The sequence below is a fragment of the Diabrotica undecimpunctata genome, chromosome 8, assembly GCF_040954645.1.
Source record: "Diabrotica undecimpunctata isolate CICGRU chromosome 8, icDiaUnde3, whole genome shotgun sequence".
Taxonomy (NCBI): domain Eukaryota; kingdom Metazoa; phylum Arthropoda; class Insecta; order Coleoptera; family Chrysomelidae; genus Diabrotica; species Diabrotica undecimpunctata.
In genome coordinates this window covers 123,808,779-123,830,517 of record NC_092810.1, presented here as the reverse complement: position 1 = coordinate 123,830,517, position 21,739 = coordinate 123,808,779, and the positions used below count along the sequence as shown (strand labels likewise).

Here is a 21,739-nt window from a genome sequence, read left to right as displayed (position 1 = left end):
AATTTTTGTTGTTTATACCAAATGTATCAAAATTTATGCATGTATTTTTGGGAACGCTTATAAATCAATTCTTAATATTAAAATATTTTCGGATTATTTTTCGTTTTTATTTTGTGTCGTATTTATTTTGCTAAAGAGTTCAATTTACACAAAATATAACAGAAAATGCAAAAACGTACTAATACAGTCATAAAACAATACAAAAAACATACCAAAGCAACTGCAGTGGAACTTTCTATTTCAACTGCCGAAAGAACAGCAAAATATGCTACATTTGCTAGTACATAAATACCGGTTACTGTAGGAAGTGCAATCCATATTGCTCTTGGTAAATTCCTAAAACAAAAATTGTGACATTATTGTTGAGAGATTTTAGACTTACGCTAGGCGCTCACACATCGAATTTGGACGGTGGATAAAAGTTCGATCGAACAAATTGCTTTGATGGCGCGAAGAAACAATGTGAGCAAATACAAATACATAAGCATCGATCGCCGAACGGCACGGTGACGGTATCGATGCCGTGTGGCGTTCGATCACTACCACTGCATTGCCGGCTGCCGTCCTTTCGAGGCGAACGGTACCAAATGAAAGGGCGCAGTGGGCGCACACACATCGATCTTTGTCGACCGACCAGAGGACCAGTTACGTTTTTTGGACACTGCGCAAACTACGTCGCTCCGTGTTGCTACATATTTATGTGTTATTCATTGTGATTGTATGTACTCCACCTAACAAACCTTTATAGATTAACAAACGTCATCGAATAAATGCCGTGTAGTGTGCGTGCAAAGCATCATCGACAAAAGTTCGATCGAACTTTTATCGACCGTCCAAATTCGATACGTGTGCGCCTTGCCTTAGTGTAAAACTTCATGAACCATAGAAATACAATTAATCCTAAAAACATTGACTATTTTAATTTCACACTGAATTACGCGACAGGGTCGGATTTGCATATAGTGTAAAGTAAAATTCACATGAACTGCAAACTTTTACGTTTGAATTCTACATTAGAAAGTAATAAAACTATAGTCTGGCAAATAATAAGTGAAATGACTCATGAGCGTGATCGGTTGGGTTTTTCGTATCGTTTAGCTATCGCAATGAATGTTGCCAGGAAGCGTGTCAGTAGCTCAGTAGCGGAAAAGGGTGAGTATTATATATATATATATATATATATATATATATATATATATATATATATATATATATACATATATATATATATATATATATATATATATATATATATACATATATATATATATATATATATATATATATATATATATATATATATATTACACGATCCAACTTGTAAATACAATACATTGTGGAGAAGGCTATCGCCGTATTCCCGTTCTCCTCCGCCAATCCTCCCGGTCCAAGACATGCTCCTCCTTCAAACCTCTCGATTCCATCGCTCTTCTAATTCCTTCATTCCATGAGCGTCGAGGTCTACCTCTTTTTCTTCTTCCAGGGGGCTTCTATCTGTGAAGTTTTTGGGGCCAACGTTCGTTAGGCATTCTCAATAGGTGTCCAAACCATTTTAAACCTCTTCTTTCTATTCTGTCAATGACCGTTTCTGTAGCATTCATGTTATTTCTTATAGATTCGTTGGTCTTCCTTTCCAGCCTTAATGTTCTAGCAGTTCTTCCCAAATAATCCATTTCAACCACCAACAATCTTCTCTTCAGGTCTGCATTAATTGTTTATACTTCAGAGCCATAACAAAGAACTGATTTAACCATGGTTTGCTCTATTCTTTTTGTTCCTTTTGTAAATGTTGCGATCCCACCATAACGAGTTCAGACATCCTACAATTTTATCTCCCTGATTAATTCGGTGTTTAATTTCGGTTTCTCCCAAGAGAGTTTCCTTATATTGCAATAAAACTCTGAGAAATGTCCACCCGTTTCCCTACGAAAGGGTTGGGGGTTCTGGAAACAGAACTCGGCTCTGCCAGTAAATCCTACTCTCACGTCCTCGAAGACATATATGTCACATAACCACCGGGTGTATGGCGTACAATGGATATGCGTTATATAGCAGCGGAGAGAGGTTGAAAGGCGAGTTTCTGGCGCCTTAAAATTGGAACATGTCGACTAAGGGAAGAAACCACAACAGAAAATTCTGGTCCTCCAAGCTTGGGGGTTGGAGCGATAAGCCAGTCCCTCATCATCTGGAAAAAACTAAAAATTCTAACGTCAAGCCTCGGAATATGGATGGAAACTTACGACGACGATACCTGGCAAAGAAAAGGACTTTGAAAATTGGTACTTGGAACACTCAAGGCATGACTCACAAGACAATGGAAATTTTAACTGAATGTTTACAGGATTGTCCGTCAAAAAAACGCTCGGGTGAAGTTCAGGCCCCACAGACTTTAATGAACATAACAATTCAGACATAAGACTTACAGTTAATTTACTTTACATACAGTAAAGACATAATACTTTACTCCCGATTTACTCCTAATATAGCAACCTAACACTACACGTAATTTCACGTAAGTGAAAATTTAATACACGTAAGCTTCCAAGTATCGTTATATGCGAGAAAAACAATATTTTGTGAAGATGTGGCAATGTTATCCGGATTTACCTTATAGTTATTGAAAAAAAGAAATAAGAAAATAAAGAAAAAATTGCTTCAATTGGGAAATCAATTTTTTTAATCGATTATTATGATACTTGTATGAAAAGGAACAACGAAGCGATGTCGTTGTCGTTATGGAGTATGTAAGACTGTCCGAGTGGGGAGTGGGACACGCTTCAAATCATTTAAAGGCAATACACATTATTTTATAAATTTTGTAAAGCTTTTATTTCTTTATAAACAATGTAAATATTTATGTAATAAATATTTCCTTATAAACTTATAAAATCAGTACGTATGACGTATAATGTATATATATATATATATATATATATATATATATATATATATATATATATATATATATATATATATATAAACTCCTGGAAAAAATTAACGCACCACTTTAATTAATCTAAATATTTACAATATGAACACAAAATAGAACTAAGTTACATTGAAATAATAATAAACACCTACAAATAAGTCCAACATGACTTAAATAAGTCCAGCATGACCTTAATTTGCCTTATTGTTTCTTTAAAAATTTGTTTTTGCCGGAAATGCGTAAATAAGCTAGCATAACTAGAAATTACAAAAAGAAAAAAAAAATAGTAAAGTAACACCATAAAATGCATCTGGATCTACACTAATACCGTGTAGGCCCTCCTCTACTTCTTATGACTGCATTTATGCGTCGAGGCATGCTTGATATCAAATGTTCAACAAAAGCTTGCGGAATATTCTTCCATTCTTCAATAACGACCTCAATGAGTTGGTTGTGATTGGCAATAGGGGGTCTACAACTTCGAATCTTTTTTTTTTGAGATAGTCCCATAGATGCTCTACAGAATTCACGTCCGGACTGTTAGGTGGCCACTCTAATAATGGAATATCAACATCATTTAGGTAGCCAATAACCTGGCAAACCTTTCTCCTCGCCTTCGCCAGACACGCTCACGACCATCTGGAGCTTTTAGGCTTACTCTAGTCTCATCGGAGAAAAGAACTCGTTTCCAATCATCGATAGTCCAATTTTGATGCAATCTTGCAAAATTTAATCTCTGAACCCTGTGTTCTCTGGTAAGCAAGGGTTTTTTGGCCGGTTTGCTGTTGCTCAATTCTGCTTCATGTAAACGTCTTCTAACTGTTCGAGATGATATCGCGACATTTCGAACATCTGCTAGTTCATTTTTTAGCAAATTGCTGGTGACTCTCCTATCTCTGAGAGCACGTTGTCTCAAAAAACGATCATCAATTTGATTAGTGTAACGTTTTCGCCCTTGCCCTGGTCTTCGATGGTACGACCCTGTTTCATTATATCGCCTCACCTTGCGACTGATGCTGGAATGATGTCTTCCTAACAAACCTGCAACGTATCGCATTGAATATCCTTCATCTAGGAGAGTTGATGCTCGCACTGCCTCCTCCATTGATAAATTTCTTTGGCGGTTCATTTTTTTATTTAACTTTTATGCAAATGAACTTCCAAATATGCATATGATGAAAAATATCACAATAAAAAGCATGTTTGTCACAAGCACTTTGCTTTAATCGGCACTTTTAATAAAAAATTTAACTCACTTTTAGTCTAAAACGAAGTTTATTACAAGTCATTATCAAATCTGAAAAACATGGCGGCTGATGAAAAGAGCCCTATATACGACGCGACGGAGATTACGAAAACCACGAAAACGATTGGAAACAGCTTATTGGAGGCATATTGAAAAACAGTCAGATTCATGTCTACACAAAAAGAAAAAGAAGAGAAAGATATTTTTAATGTTAAAATCTTAAAAAAGTACAAATATGTAAACTCTACTGATGTTTTATTTTCAATTTTCGATAAATTTTTATTCACAATTAGATAAAAACGGCTACCTATAAGTTTTTTTTATAGATTTACAGATTTATTAAAAATAATTGTAGAGTTAATTACTTTATTTTAAATAGATTAATATAGGTTAATACTCGCATTATTTACTATTACCGTACGTATAAAATATATTTCATTAAAACACTAAAATAACCAATAATGCCTCGCTTTATATTCTCGCTAAAAGGATTTCATCACGTTTCATTTGCTATTATCTTTTTATGTCTAGTGTTTATGACTGACACAATAAATGGTTATTGAACTATAATAGAATTATTACATGTTTTGACTAAATAATCAAAATATAAACTCAATTTAAAGTTTTAGTTTTATTCTTCGTCTTAATAAAAAAAGAATTGTACCATGTGAAATTTACATTTTATTAGAGGAGAGTGGCCCAAAATAATAATCTAAATAATACTTAATTACAGATCAAACAATTCAGAAAATTATTTTATGTCATATTTGTTTATTATTGCGTTTTTATTGCTTAGTTACCAACTACGTAATAGTGTACTTTATGCCCGCGCGGGCATAAAGTGTACTTTATGGCCCACACGGGCGTAAAGATACAAACAAAAAGGTAACTTATTAGAAACATCTATATTTAACAACATTTCAAAACATTATTTAGAATTCACATAAAACTGGCAATTCTGAAAGGATCCGGTGATATTTAGATTACATTAGGACCTCATAAATATTTTGCATTTTCACGGTTTTAGTTTGACATATTTAACAGCATTTCCGTAGAACACGGAACACGGACGATAGAATGTCTACTAGTATTATATATTGTCAAAATTAAATAGAATTTTCGGATTTTTTAGAACATATTTATTTGTAGACGCAATAACGAAGTAGTATGGCATAAACGTTTTTATGCACCGCGGGTATTAATAGATGTATATGCCTTCGGGCATCAATTGTGGAACGAGTTGTGTGACATGTTTCGCCGCGCCGCGGCGCCGTCTTGTTGAAACGACAGCTCCAGCACATCATGGTTGTTCAATTGGGGAATGAAAAAGGCAGTAATCATGGCCCTATAGCGGTCACCATTGACTGTAACGTTCTGGTCAGTATCGTTTTTCAAGAAATATGGTCCAATGAATCCACCACACCAAACAGTCAGTTTTTCTGGATGTAATGGTTTCTCAACATACATTTCAGGATTATCTTAACTCCAAATAGAGCAGTTTTGTTTGTTGACGTCGCCATTCAACCAAAAGTGAGCTTTATCGCTAAACAAACTTCGCTTATGAAAATCGGAATCAACGGCAATCTCGTTTTGGACCCATTCACCGAATCCACGCCTGGCTAGGTGATGATGTACCTTCAATTCTTGCATGAGTTGGATTTTATAAGCACGCAAAGCAAGATCTTTCCGCAAAATCTTCCATAAAGTCGATGGACACATATCCGACTGCTGTGCACGATGGCAGAACTAATTCGGGTCTTTCTGCATGCTACGCTCTACAGGAGCAACAACTACTTCTGTACGCACTGTACGACGTATCTGTGGATGCATATTATCATTTAGTGTAAACGTGGTGCAAAAACGTTCCATGGTTATTTGAATTACTTGCTCTGGTGGACTATTATGTTGACCATAAAATGAATGTAGTACGCGATACTATTTCGAACAACGCCACAATTTTTAAACTAAGTTTGTACAATTTGGAAGCGTTGTTCAGGCGTCAAGTCTATTCATGCTGAAATGCCAAACCAAACTTAACATAAATCACTTGACAGCTGTCAAAATGGCCGACAGTTAAAAAGTGTCACCAACTTACATTTCTATACCTCTAAAAAAACACCCTTTAGTAGGTACAATATTTACAACTTAATACGAACTTTTTCTATCTTGGAATTTTCATTACAATACGCAGGTGTAAAAGTCGCAGTCAATGGGTGGAATGCATAAAACGTAGTATCTGCTAATCCTTCAAGTAATTCTACATTTTTGTAGTACTTGCTACACTTACAAAGCATTTTGCTTTCCTCCGTAGTATTTGCTACTATTTACCAGATACATAGAAGGATGTACTACGCTTTTGAAGTATTTGCTAGTTTAGTAGAATTTGGTTCAGTTTAGGTGAAGTTGGTTAATGAACGACTTCGGCGTAGGTGTTTTTTGTTAAAAAATGGCAGCATTTATGAATGTTCGTCGTAGAAAAATCTAAAAACCGGGAAGAATATACAATGAAGATATTTATCGTAAAATATTCAGGAAATTATCATGAATCGTACAGTTTTATTCATACAGTGCCCTGGAATAAGTGTTATCCCCCATATTAACTGATTTATTTTTAGTATATAAGCAAAACGTTCGGAGAGGTAGATTTTTAAAATAATCATAATTATAGCATCAATGTTTCGAACTGTAAGCAATCATTCTTCAGGTGACAGTCACAACTTTGATTTTTTAAATGGGAAAGTAGGAAAGTAGGGGGGGGGGGGTAAGACTTATTTCAGCTCACTGCATATGTTGATATATATATTAGGTATTAATATAAAATCTTTATAAAAAGTTACTTTCATATTTTTTGTTTTAGATTCAACATAGAAAATGTAGAGTAGCTTGCTAGTCATTTTCATGACGATGACGATTCCGTAGAAACAAGAGGTGGAGCCTTGTCACCCACTCGGAAAATGGAGATATTTTTGAGAAGTTTAGTTTAGTTTTTGAAATAAGTTGTAAACTTTGAAAAATATAAATATTACCTTTTTAGGAGTTCCTGGATATCAGCAGGGAGGTGCTGTTGATTTAAATGTTAACCAAAGTACTGTATCCAGAACCTTGATGAGTGTTTCAAAAGCAATTTACTTAAAAAGAAATAACTGGATAACATTTCCTAATACTAACGAGTTATTTGAAGTTGCTATCAATCAGTGGGCAAATACCAATAAGCAAATGTCCAATGTTATAGGTGCTATTGATTGTGCCCACGTTAAAATAACAAAGCCACTTATCCATGGTGAAGAATACGTGAATAGAAAAGGAGTATATTCCATAAATGTACAAGCTACTTGTAACGCCCAAGAAATGTTTACCAGTGTCGATGCGAGTTGGCCAGGTTCCGTGCACGATAGTCGAATTTGGCGAAACTCCGTAGTGCATCGAATTATGTATAATAATATGCAAGGAGTAGCCTTAGTATGTGATGAAGGATATGGAATTGTACCGTGGTTGGTGACACCTTTTAAAAATCCAACCACACCTATTCAACAAAATTATAATACAATTCATGCGAAGGAACGTTGTATCATCGAGCGCTGTTTTGGTCAGTTGAAAAGGCGTTTTCCAATGTTACAGTATACTTTTTGCCTAAAAACTGAAAACATTCTACAACATATTGTAAGTGCATTTGTACTTCACAACATATCTAAACATTTGCAGGATCCGTTCCATGATTTTGATCCAGTTCAAATTGTAGTGCAAGATGCAAATGAAGTGATACCTGAAGGAAATCAAGCACAAATTCAAAATCTAGGCACACAACGTAGAAATAAGGTTGCGGAGGCTCTATTTTGTAATGCCAACTAACACATATATTATTGCCATATGTACAGGGTCTAATAAAAATTCGTAACGAATATTTTGATTTTTATGTTATTAATATTAAACAAAATACAATATAACTGTTTTTTTTTAATTCATATCTACATACGAATTTTGTCACTGTACCATATCACGTTGAACTATATGGTTGACTAATTGCTCACCAACTTCAGCAAACTTTATCAATGCATTCGCGGCTTGTTCCTGAGCTTCTGCCGAAGACTGTTGAGCTCGAGCACAAGAAATTTAAGCTTCGGCTGCTTCAATTTGTTTTCGTAAGCAGGTCTTCTGTAATTCAATCAGTGACTCCTCCTTCGCACTAGGATATTTGCGAGCTCTGCCTGTTAGTTTTTGGCAACCAGAATTGGAGCTAAAAAGAACGTTTTCATCATTATCTTTTTGTGATAAAACCCCAATCTCCTCTGTTACACCGGCCTGACAAGCACTTGGTACCCTGTGCAAGACTGGATTTTCTCCAATGTTCCGTAACTCATAGAATTTTCTTTGCCAGTCAGTTAGTACGATTTTTTTGTTACCAGTTTTTTTTACGTCAACAATTTTATTAACCTTCGTTTACATGTTGTTGAATTTCTTCATAATTTGTTTTGAATCCAGGTTTTTTTCAATAATTTTATTAAAGGCAGCAGTTAATTTATTCAATGCAGCTTCCTTTTCATGTTTAATTTTTGGGATCATTCTTTTATCAAATAAAATTTGATAATTTTCAAGAAGATTAACAAGCAATGCTTGTTCATTTTTGTCCTCGCCTAACTCTTTTGTCGCTTCGGAATTTGAACCACTCATTTTTTACTTACTACTCATTTATTCTAATAATAATTATTTACAAAACACAAGCATATGAAAAACCACATGAAAAACGAGTTCTAATACGATTGGTGTGATGCGCACAAGAGCACTACGACTGGCGCTACGTTTAGTAGTAGATCCTTTAGGTCAGTAGCAAGTATTTCGGTGGTGTAGTACGGTCTTTTCAACAAAGTACCTCCTTTTGTGTAAAAGAAAATGCTACAAACTAGATACTATTTGCTGAAGCAATAGCATCTACTACGTTTTATGCATTCCACCCAATGTCTTTTATTCCAGCACATCCATCATGAACGTTTGCAAATATTATACTGCACCCAGCCCTTTCTGCGGGAGATCTTAGAAAAGTATCAGAACAAATAAAGCACTCGACATCTTCTTCATCCCAGACCAGGTGGAATGTCATATTTTTATTCCGTTAAATTTTTACTCTAAACTAAAATTTTAACGTTACAATTTTACTCTAGTGTGTTAAAATTTTACTCTCTTTATCATACATTAAAAAATTGAATCTAATGAGAATTTTTGTGTTGTTAAATTTGATTGTCTAGAAGTAACTAAATGTTTTGTTTACTAATTCTGGTTACTAATAAACAAAATTAACTTAAACTACCGAGCTCTTCATGGAATGCAGCAATATTTTGAAACACCGCTTTGCAGAAATAAAATGATTCCAAGAAGACAAGCGTTATAAAAGAGGTCTTTTCATATACCCTATTATGAATTAAAATAGCTAATAACACCTTCATTAAATGTTTATTTGTTGATTACCAGCTTAATTACATAATCCCTTAGGCGCCTACCTAACACTCAGGCACTCAAAAAACAAATAAACAACGTGCATTTAGGTTAAATACTAATCATCGTTTTTCCCACAGTAGCTTATGGATTATATAGAGACACTATAAATGAGAGCAGATGCGTAAATAATCGTCAAATGGTTTTGAGTTTCAGTAATACGGAAGATAAGTGAAGGTACCGTGAAGCTCCAAAAAATTGTTCCCAAATTGTTCCACTATTGGCCATTTCCACAAATCAGAAACCTAAATATATTTCTTTAACGTGGGATAGATCAACTTTTCCAATGTGGTACGTACTCCGAATCAGACAGTAAAATGTTAATACAAATTTTACACTATAGCAGAAGCCACAGTTAGAATGCAGTGCAGGTAAGATAGGCAATGTATTTCTTACGGGAGAACGGCCGACCACGTTACCGGTTTGCCCCGAGCGGCGCATCAGGACCGGATTTAAGAATCATAGCACTGGAATATACGCGCACACAACAATTGCCTACGGTTGTATAAAATACTATCATTATTGTTTCATACTTTGAACTGTATCAGTTATACACCGATCCAGATATTGTGAAATTCGTTAAAGTGCAGAGACTTAGATGGGCTGGACACATTGCTAGGATGTCAGATCACGAATACACGAAGAGATTAACATTTTCAAAACCAGAGGGCACAAGAAGCAGAGGACGACCACGAATGAGATGGATTGATGATGTGGAAGAAGACCTACAGATTCTAGGGGTTAGAAGATGGAGGGAAGTTGCCAGGAATCGACAGGAGTGGCGACTTCTTTGTGAGCAGGCCAAGATCCACAACGGATTGTCGAGCCACTTATGATGATTGTTTCAACTAAAGCATGATTTAATCATCGATATATAAATAAGAGAGTTACATTCTCGAACTAAACAATAATATGAAGGAAAATACTATAAAAAAGTAAAATATATCAAAAACACATTATCGACAGCTTATTTATATTTATCAATTTTCAATAGCTTCCATTGTAAACACATTCTTTGGGAAATAATGATCATTATAAAGTCATCAGGAGAAGCGAATCAGTTTTGACCCCTATTGTCCACGCAAAGCAAAAATGTCTCTTTGTCGATTTGGGTACTGGCCATTAGACCAAAAAATTGTTGGCAAAAACTATGAAAGTTCGGTTCTATGACAGCTAGACTATTACTGTGAAAAAAGTTTCGAAAATGTGCCGTGTGAGTGTTCGCAAAATTTATCCACGAAGAGGCTCAGCAAGGCGAACTGAAACCGGTATAAAAAAGGAAGAAAAACAGTTTCCAGTCCAATTTACATGAGAATTCTTACGATAAGGGAGTGAAATCTCGAATAAGGAAAATTATCCATGATTTTTTTTTTGGAAAATATACCACCAACTGTCGACAGCATAATGAACACAGTGAAGGATGATGAGGACCTACTAGCTTTTTCAAAAACCACATTTCGTAGGCCACTAAATGACATGGGTTTTGAATATGGTAAAAGAGGTCGAGATTCGATAACAATGGAAAGAAAAGATATCATATCCTGAAGACACAAATACCTCAGACAAATAAAAACATTGAGGAAGAAGGATAATGTAACCTTGTTTATACCGATGAGTCTTGACTAACGTCGGTGCTTCAGTCAAAAAGAAATGGAGGGACACAACGATGAAGAATACACTAGATGCCTTCATAAAAGGACTCTCCACTGGACTGAAATCTCCAACCCAAAGAGGTCTTCGGTTTGTTCTTCTCAATGCTGGAAGCGAAACTGGTTTTGTGAAAGAAAATCATGGCAGCTGTATATATCAGAGTTGTTTGAAGATGACAGGAATAATATTGCCGAATTCTACCAAAACTGTACTGACGGTCCAGAAATTATTAAATGCGGAGTAGAACACGCTATAAATAATACTAAAATTAGAAAAGCTTGTGGTCCAGATGATACACCAATTGAGTTGCTGAAACTAATAGAGATTACATAAAAGTAGTATTAAGACTTTTTGATTCAATATATAACACCGGTGTGATTCCCACAGATTGGCTTAAATCCATCTTTGTCGCAATACCTAAAAAACACAATGCGAGAAAATGATCAGAATATCGATTAATTAGCCTAATGAGCCACACTCTTAAAATTTTCCTAAGAATACTTCACAACAGAATTAGACGCAAATGCGAAGAAGATCTCGAAGATACCCAATTTGGTTTTAGAAATGCTTTGGGAAACAGGAAGGCACTTTTTGCGCTTAACATCCTATTACAAAAATGCCGTGACCAAAGAAAAGATGTATTTGCATGTTTCGTGGACTTCGAAAAGGCATTCGATAAAGTACAGCATGTAAAATTAATGCAAATACTGAAAAATATCGGAATAGATGACAAGGATATTCGTGTCATTAAAAATTTGTACTGGAGTCAAACTGCTATCGTAAAAATTGGAGATAAATACACCGATGAAATCTCCATACAACGAGGAGTCAGACAAAGTTGCATTTTGTCGCCAACATTGTTCAATGTTTACTCCGACCAGTTATTTAAAAAGGCAATTGAGAGACAACCACATGGAATAAAAATCAATGGGGAACTACTTAATGTGATTAGATATGCAGACAGTACAGTAATTCTGTTGGATAATATTGAAGGTCTCCAAATTCTGCTTGATCGTATTCACGTAGGAGAGGAAATGGGCATTAAAATAAACTTAAACACAACCAAATTTTTAGTGTTTAGTCGTGACCCACATTCCGATGCAAAGCATCAATTAAACGGAGTCCAAGTTGAGAAAGTTCACAAAATGATACTGTCTGTATATGAAAGATATAAATGATAAATACTTTTATGAAAATGAAGCCATTTCTTTGCAAATAATCATCTCAGTTTAGAACTAAGACAAACAATGGTTAAGTGCTATGTTTGGTCCGTACTTTTGTATAGTGCAGAAATGTGGACGCTAAAAGTATCGATCATAAACAAAACTGAAGCGTTGGAAATGTGGGTTCATAGACGAATTCTGAAGATACCTTGGACAGCAAGGAAAACTAATGAAGAAGTACTAAGGAGCGTCAACAAAGATAGAGAACTACTAAAGACCGTTAAACATCGAAAAATGTCTTTTCTGGGACATATTGTAAGGGGAAGTCGATATAAAATATGACAATTGATCCTTAAAGGCAAAATAGAGGGCCGTAGAGGTGTAGGAAGGAAACGGGTTTCTTGGTTAAGGAACATTCGTGAATGGACTCGGATATCAAATGCGTGACAATTATTTCATATTGCAGAAGATCGAGAAGCCTTCGCAATGGTGATCGCCAACGTCGGATAATTCGATATGGTACGAGAAGAAGATACATGTATATAAGTATTTAGATATTTTATGTATAGAGGCATTTTTTATAGAATTCATTTGTTTTTTTTGTTTATTCTCTTATTTAACTCTTAGTTAAATTATTTAGTAAAGATTTTTGAAACGAAGCGCATACTGTCCTGATTTCTCAGTCTATAGCCAAACTACCATACACCTACCACTGTGCCGACATGAGCGGCATCGCTACGCACTGTAAGACCAACACTAGATTTTAACTGTGGCTTCTACTGTAGAGTAAAATTTAACGTTACATTGGGACTTGACCGATGCGACGTAATAAGTCAGAAGTTCCGCTAGGAAACATTGGAGAACTACGACAAAAGATGATAACCTGTTTTTAACAGCTGTACCAAAGCTTCTTTGCTACATTGTTTATAAATATGTCGGATTGTCATGGATTTATTTTTGCGAATACTGTACTTTAATGTTTCTACACTGGTTTTGACATTTATTCTAATTTTATATAAGAACCTTTGTAGAAATGAACATTTTTTAAAAGATTTAAAAAAAATATATATTAAAAAATAAAAAATTTAACGACCACGTGCCAATTCTCACTCAGCTTATTCGTTTTGCACAAGCAAAATAAAAGTAGAAGTAGAACGTTCGGTAGGTATGTTTGAATTACCCCAATACCCTCAAAAGCATGATCTCGATTTATTTCTAAAGGACGGCAATTAAAGCGGATGACGGAAGGAAAGATGACAAGGAAAACCTTTTACTTCTTATTTGTTTTGGATTCTAGAAGTAGAAATAACACTTGAATGTTTAATTGAAGTTTCATTTGATTCAGGGTAAATGTAATTAAAAGATACAGTTCATTATTGATTTTAATCAAAGAACTAGCAAACATTATTCGGTAACATTCTTAAAATCGACATAAAATTTAAATTAATATAATATGATTTTTAGTTATATGGAGTAGAAAAAGTTGTTTGATAGTTAGACACACATGAAGAGAAGTTTTTAAAAGATTAGATTTGTATCGATCTGGCATCCATAATCTCTGGCGGCCAACCTAAGGAAACAATTTTCTTACTTTTTTTCTGTAGGCAGATACAGAGCCGTATTTAGGTCAATTGAAGCCCTAGGCAATGATCTAGTAGCCGCCCTTTAAACATGTACCATTTTTTCAAAAAAATGGCAAGTAGAATTTTTTATTTAAATAAGAATACATTAAAAATGAATTTAAACTACGATGTTTATATACATATAACAGAAAAAATTCTTTCTTGATTTTTCTTTGACAAAATCATCTATAATCTCGTCATAATTTATGTCACTTTCTATGGACAAAATCGACAAATTGTTAAGACGTTCTTCCGTCATAATTGATCGGAAATTATTTTTAATTCTTGAAATTTTCGAAAATGACCTTTCAGCGGACACGTTGGCAACTGGGATGCACAAATAAATGCACAAAGCAATGCCAAAATTATTGAAAATATCTTTCAATCCACTCTTCTTACAATATTTAGATATCTCAATTGGTGATTTTATTGTGTTGTCCAAATGACCATTTTTTCAAAAAAAAAATGGCAAGTAGAATTTTTTATTTAAATAAGAATACATTAAAAATGAATTTAAACTACGATGTTTATATACATATAACAGAAAAAATTCTTTCTTGATTTTTCTTTGACAAAATCATCTATAATCTCGTCATAATTTACGTCACTTTCTATGGACAAAATCGACAAATTGTTAAGACGTTCTTGCGGCATAATTGATCGGAAATTATTTTTAATTCTTGAAATTTTCGAAAATGACCTTTCAGTGGACACGTTGGCAACTGGGATGCACAAATAAATGCGCAAAGCAATGTCAAAATTAGGGAAAATATCTTTCAATCCACTCTTTTTTAAATATTATGTCAATTGGTGATTTTATTGCGGTGTCCAAATAACCCTTTAAGTGAATGCATTCATCTATGAATGATGTATCTAGGTCGTTTTTATAAATTTGTATCAGATTTTCAGCCTCTTTAATAATTTATTCATTGCTTAATTTTGGCAAATCTCTTATAACACGAAAACGTTGATAAATAAGTCGAAAAGATTCCAGACGTCTATTCAGGTCTCTTATCAGAGTGTCGATTATAATATAGAATGTGTGGATATTCATCTCATCACTAGCTGAAAAGTTTAGTTCATCATCGGCATCCTCGTCAAATCAAATTTTTCTTTTTCTCTTTCTTATTTCTTTATATGTTTTAATTGGGCACAATTTTTTAGCTTCGTCTTTATAAATGGCAAAATTATTTCTGATTGAGGTAAAGTAATTTAAAAGAGCTTCATACCCTTTAACGACAGAACTCAGATCCATTGCAGGACTCTGGGCATACTTATTGCATAGGTTTACTCTTTTTCTAAAAGATGTTGCCAAATGACAGCTAAGCAAGCCATTTCAAAAGTGTCCATTTTTTCAAATATAGAAAGTGCTTGATGTTTCATAGCTGCAGTTTGACATTCGTCGTTAGAGATATTAAAAAGTGCATTTTTTATTTCGCTGAAGCCAGTATATAACGCTTTAGTTGCGTCCGCCCTTGCAGATCACCTACTTTCACTAAGATATTTCACAATAGGTGATTTTAAGTTGTCAGTCAAAATTTTCCATCCATATGTAGAAGCCGAGAAAAATGTATATAATTCTTGTAAAAAAATGAAAAAGGCAGTGGCGTTCAGACTTCTGTTGCCAAAAGATTCTACAAAATTGAGAGAAGTTTACTGTGATTTTTTATTCTGGCCTGCAGCCCTAAATATTTGCCAGACATATGGAATGCGTTATCATATGACTGGCCGCGAAAATCACTTAAATCAATGGCACTTAAATCAATTCCTTTACAGTCGAAATCACTGTCGATTCCAAAGCAGCAGATTTGTGACTTTCAGATGGAATATATTTAATAAATCTAAATATATATATATATACCCGGTATTAAGGCGTTCCACGCCCTTCCGGTAGGGATCTATGGAGGAGTATCACCTAGCCGCAAGCCCTTATTTCTTGCCGTACTGCTCCACCATAGGCCGATCAGATACCAGCATATTCTAGACTAAGCCGCAGATTCATTTTAGAATTTTAAACTACTGCGTTAGCCTTTTTGTTTTCTGTTTACCGAGCCGGGGATTTGAACTGACATCTCTCGCATTGAAGCGAAGGAGAAGCCAGCCGCCCAGCCCGCTTGGCTATCCGATCGACTAATAAATCTAAATGAATAGTGTAATGAGAATACAATTTGTTTTCTAGAAATGAATGCCCATTTCTATTCCATTGATGGATGTACTTAAATGTTATTCGATTTTAATTTTTATATACAAATATTTTTTTGTGCAGTATTTTTGCCGCCCTCTCATAATTTGCAGCCCTAGGCAACTGCCTATATTGCCTAATGGATAAAGCGGCCCTGGGTATATATGCCTGTTGATCTCGGTTGTAGAGATTGTCTGGTCTTCATGCTGATCTCCTCCCGTTATTGATTTATTTCTTGTTATTTTACTACAATCTTCTTTGTCATTCGATTTATATGCTGGTTCCATTCAATTGTTTTTTCTTGATCGACCTGTTTATTTCTTGGATTTTACGAATGTGTCTTATATCTTCGTTTAGTTTTATTTGTGATTCCGAAGACCTTCTGTCTTGCCATCTCTTTCGTGGTCTACCTGGAAGCCCTCCGTTTGGTTTCCCATCTCTTAAACTTTTTTATCTTCTCCCATTCTCGTTACATGTTGATTCCAATTTTTCCTTCGTTCTCTTCTCCTTTTATTTGTTGTTTTACCCATTTTAATATTTTTGTTCACGTTTTGTTTTCAAAGTTGCGCAATACCGCAACATATCAGTGTTGCGGTATTGCGGTCTCATACAGTACGTTAAGTTTTAAATTAGATATACACACTACAAATGGCAACACTGCGCGCCGTCGACTCTCCACGAACCTCCGTTGCCTTGTCGCCAAGAATTTGTCATTAAAATGGTTATTTAAAGCAATAAGAGCGTAGATTTTAATTTATTTTTGTATACAACATATCTGTTTATACGCTCGCAGAAAAGGTTCAAATAATAAAATGGTTTTATGGTGGTAATTCTAGACCACAGTGTGTAGATTTATTTTATGTGTTTTTTGAGCGGAGACTAATTCTTTGTGTACAGTCAGTTCATAATATTGTTAAAAATTTAGAGTTGTTATTCCCTCAAAAATTGCAGAAAATGTCACGCTCAAGAAGTGTCGCCAGAAAAAGTTGTGCAAAGATAATACCGGGATACACAAAGTTGTGAAACATTCGAGGTAGATTCAACACGTTCAAGTAGAAGCGTTGCTAGAGAGTTAGATGTTGACAATGTTACTGTAACGAAAGTATGGAAAAAGCGTGGTTACAAGACTTTTAAATATTCTAAAACGTAGCAGCTTTATCCAGACGACTACTTTCGAAGAATGGGGTTTTATGTAACCCAATTTTATTAAAACATTTTATTTACTGGTAAATCTTCTGTTTCGTTAGTAGGGAGACACAATCCTTCCATTACGAGGTATTGGGCGCGGAAAAACCAGCACAGAAGTGTTGTTTACCGAACTCAACATCCTCAAACAGTTAACGTCTGGACTGGCGTTTTAGGAGAACACATAATAGGTTAATTTTTTATTAAGGGGCACTTAATAGTAGAGTATACCTCGATTTGTTACAGAATCATGTTATTTCCGCTATTCTCAATCTTCCTGATGTAAATCTGGAGAATGTTTGGTTTCATCGAGATGGCTGTTCAGTTTACAACGCTCTAAGGTAGGAAGTACTTAAACAATACTTTCCCGAATCGAGTTATCAGTGGAACAGGCGATATTAAGTGGCCTGCGCGATCTTCAGATCTTACACCCATAGACTTCTTTTTTTGGGACATTTAAAAAGCATCATCTACGATCTTCCTGAGCCTAGAGCCCAAAATTTGGATGAATTAAAAAGCCGAATAAGAGAAGTCTCCAATTTTGTTACAGCAGAAACTCTTTCATCTGGCCGCAGAAGTTTTTATAGCATATTGGGATACTGTTCCGCCGTAGAAGATCAAATATTTGAATCATTTCTGTAGGGCATAAAGAATTATTTCTTATTTTATTAGAAATTATTTTTTATTTTCAATAAGAGTATATTTTTGTTTTATCTTTTTAAAGAAATGCGCTTTTATTTTTAATTCAACCACAAAAAATTGTTCACATTATTAAAAACAGACACAAATGCACCGCTTTATAATGGTCAGTGTATTTTTATTGAGTTTAGTAAGAGTAAAATAAAAATCGACGAACGGAGATGCATATCCCTTGCGTTGTTATGTGTTATTAAATGGTTTTCGTTTTCTGTCCTACTATGTACTGCTATGTACTATTCTCATTTTATTTTTCTGAAAATATTTTCTTGTCGTGCTTGTGCCAAGTCTTGTTTTTGCTCTAGAGGCCCGTTTCTCTATTATTTGTAGTAAGACACCCTGAGGTGCTGCCTTAGGCGAGTAGAAAATATAAATATGACCTCCGTAGTACAACGCGGCGTCAGCTTTAGCTTACAAGCGAAGCAGTAACATCTCCAGAAGATGCCAACCCCTAGTGTTGGCGAAACGTCGAGAACTAATCTCAGAAGACAACGGCCTAACAGCCCGAACAAACAGTTTAATAAGTTAGACGATGGCCATGAAAGCCTAAGGCATTTTATCAGTACCCAAATAGTTGTATTTTGTTGCTCTCGCAATCAACCTTCTACTTCTATATCTGGCCTACGACTTAAATAATAATGATCATTTTTCACATTTACTGAAGTTAGTCTTCTCACGTTTAAGATATGTCTATAAATGTTTTCTAAAATAATTAGAAAAATAGTAAATGCAGCTACAGTTTAAGGAACTGATCATGTTTAATATGAAATGATCCTTTATATGATATATTGATTAAAGAAAATCGATCTCTTAACTATAACATAAAGTTTAACATTATTCTGCTTAACTAGTTTCGTAATTCGCTTTTAAAATGAAATATATTTCAATACAACTTTAATTTAATATGACTCATAGAATTTTTGATGCTAACTCCTACAATACTTTATTATTAGTTATATGGCTGTAAACATTATTAGTGTATTTCTACTCCTACGCTTAAATAAGAATTATATGCATCTGATTACTAAAATGCGTTATCTCAAATACCGTTAAGTGTGAATAAGTATACTTTTTATTAGCACAATGACGTTAATATTGTTTTACACAAATAGCACTAACTTACAGAATAAAAAGTTAAGCACACATTTATGCCACAAATGTGACCTAAAGGGCTTCTAAAACTACGTGAAATCATAGAAAATTCAGATTTAGCAAACCCAAAAACGTCCATTGTTTAATTTTGATGTATAAATTTATAACAACATTAAAGATATACCTAACAAAGAATAAAATTTTAAATTTCAAATTACGTGAAGAGGTGTCCGATTGAGGACACCCAGAAACTCACAAACCTTAGACCAAAACACCTTCTACCAGTCAAGCTGTTCGTAAGAATAAAAAATTAGCCCTCGTCTAATAACACCCCGTCTCCTCAAGCATGTCTTGTGCGAGGTCCTGTGTCTTCAATAGCACCTAAATCCAAAAGAGCCTCTTTGCAAAGATGCCTGTAAATTCCGTTTCATACCATGATCTATCCTTCTAGGAACTAGGAACTCTTCAGCATATCTCTCTCACCACAGGCCCGGGCGCTTATTTTGACAACAATAACCTGTCTATTTCCTCCAGTTCCTCACGAGTGTCCATCGTAGTTGATGGGCACAATGTTAAATCCACCGAATACGTTAGGGACGTAGTGAAAAATATTGTAGACAACTACAGACATCTCTCAGTGACTCTCATAGGTAGGATGCTAACAGATCCTTCTTGAGCCATTAGCAATACCTCTCACCCACTGAACTTCCTACTCAAGTAGCATCTATGTCAATGGGACCTTCTGTCCAAGTGCCTATCAGAATGCAATATGGCTCACGGGCAAACAACTATTCCTAGATGTTTACGGAACTGTATCTGACAATTAGTCTAAACAATCCTGAATTTAGACCTCCCAACCTGAGTCAAAAGGTAACGCAGCTTATGATTGGGATCTTGATGGACCCAAATCCCATCCAACGCCTTTGTCGACAATTCGCAGTCTGATTAAAAAAAATACATAATTGAGTTTGAACATTTCAGCTCTCAAACAAAAGTCAAACCAAATTTTCCTGAAACCCGCTACCAAACCCAAAGAAATATCTAACCCCAAACAAGACAGATTATCCACATCTCAAGCCCAATCTGCTCTACATTAACCTCACAAGCCCTAACCACCCTATAATGTCAACTCATCGCTCTAGTTCCAATCTCATCTCAGCTCATATCACCCCCTGCTCGAAATAGTCTATATATATATATATATATATATATATATATATATATATATATATATATATATATATATATATATATATATATGTCTCTGCTTGTTTCTGTTATTCTTTTTTGGGATAAATCTTGTGGAGTTGTCCTATAAGCATTCGATATTTTCTTTGTAATGTATTGTATGTAATGTATAATGTATATATTCTGACTTTGTATACTAACTTGTATACAAAACAAAACAAAAACAACAAATAGCATTTTTTTAATACGTGATTAATGTTTCTTAAACACTTTATATACCCGTGAGTGCGATCTTTTTTCACGAAGATAAAGGCGTCTAATTCTCATAAAAGCATGTTTAATTCAAAAATTTAACATTTTCAGTCATGATGCATTAAACATGAACTAGGGAAAACACTCAGCTAAGATAGCCGCTGTCTGGATATAGTGCAGATATATTGGGAAAATAAAATGCTTTGTCTTATATGCTCAAAGGATTTACATAGAAATTTCTACAAAAAAAAACCGAAAAAACTATATCGTAGAGGAATACATAGACAACCTTAAATTTTGAGTAAAACTAATGTCTCAAATAAAAAAAACATTTTATACCATTTGTGAGATTTTTACGTGTTTGTAAATTTTGTTTTCACTAACTGACGATGAACAGTAATTATTAAGAACTTTTGTGAAAATAGACGTATTCTTGCTAAATATTCATCCATCACACTACCCAGCGGTTCGTCTTTGTCGATCAAGACTTTGCAAAAAGTAAAGATACACAAATATCGACATTTTTATATACTACACAAATAGAGATTTTCGGCATATTTTTGGTTCAATCATATGTTTCACTACGATAAAAGTAACACTTACCGGTAAGGGTCTTGTAGTTCTTCTGTGACAAAATTAAGGAAATTCCATCCTCCAAAGGCGAATAAGCCTGAGTAGAAACTTAAAGCTATATGTGGGAGATCATATTTTCCATCAAAAGCATTATGAAAGTTTTCTGTGTGCCCTAAAATAAATAATCACATTATATTTATAACTACGGTTTTGAAAGACAAAAAAATTATTTTTTCCATTCTTTGTGTCACTTAAAATTTTAATTTAGATATGTTCAGTGAATTCTACCAAAGAATATTCCAGGTGATATTGACGACGAGATTATAAATGGAACACATAAATCACTGGAGGTGTAGCTAAATAACAAATAATTCGATTTAAATAGTAAAACTAATGTCAAATACTCATATACATCCTTCTTTACTCATTTCCTATTAATTTGCCGTTTCAAAAATCTGGTGTCGACTATACTAT

The 21,739-nt window shown here is 34.5% G+C and overlaps 1 protein-coding gene across 1 annotated transcript in view; it reads right to left on the bottom strand.

The window, feature by feature from the left end:
* JhI-21 (Juvenile hormone Inducible-21) overlaps nt 1-21,739 on the bottom strand; it is a 101,996-nt gene that overhangs the window by 11,554 nt on the left and 68,703 nt on the right. Inside the window, exons 4-5 of the mRNA XM_072540885.1 lie at nt 21,296-21,437; nt 213-336 (exon numbers count right to left, since the gene is read on the bottom strand). Coding sequence (XP_072396986.1) covers nt 213-336; nt 21,296-21,437 — 266 coding nt within the window. The remainder of the gene's footprint in view (nt 1-212; nt 337-21,295; nt 21,438-21,739) is intronic.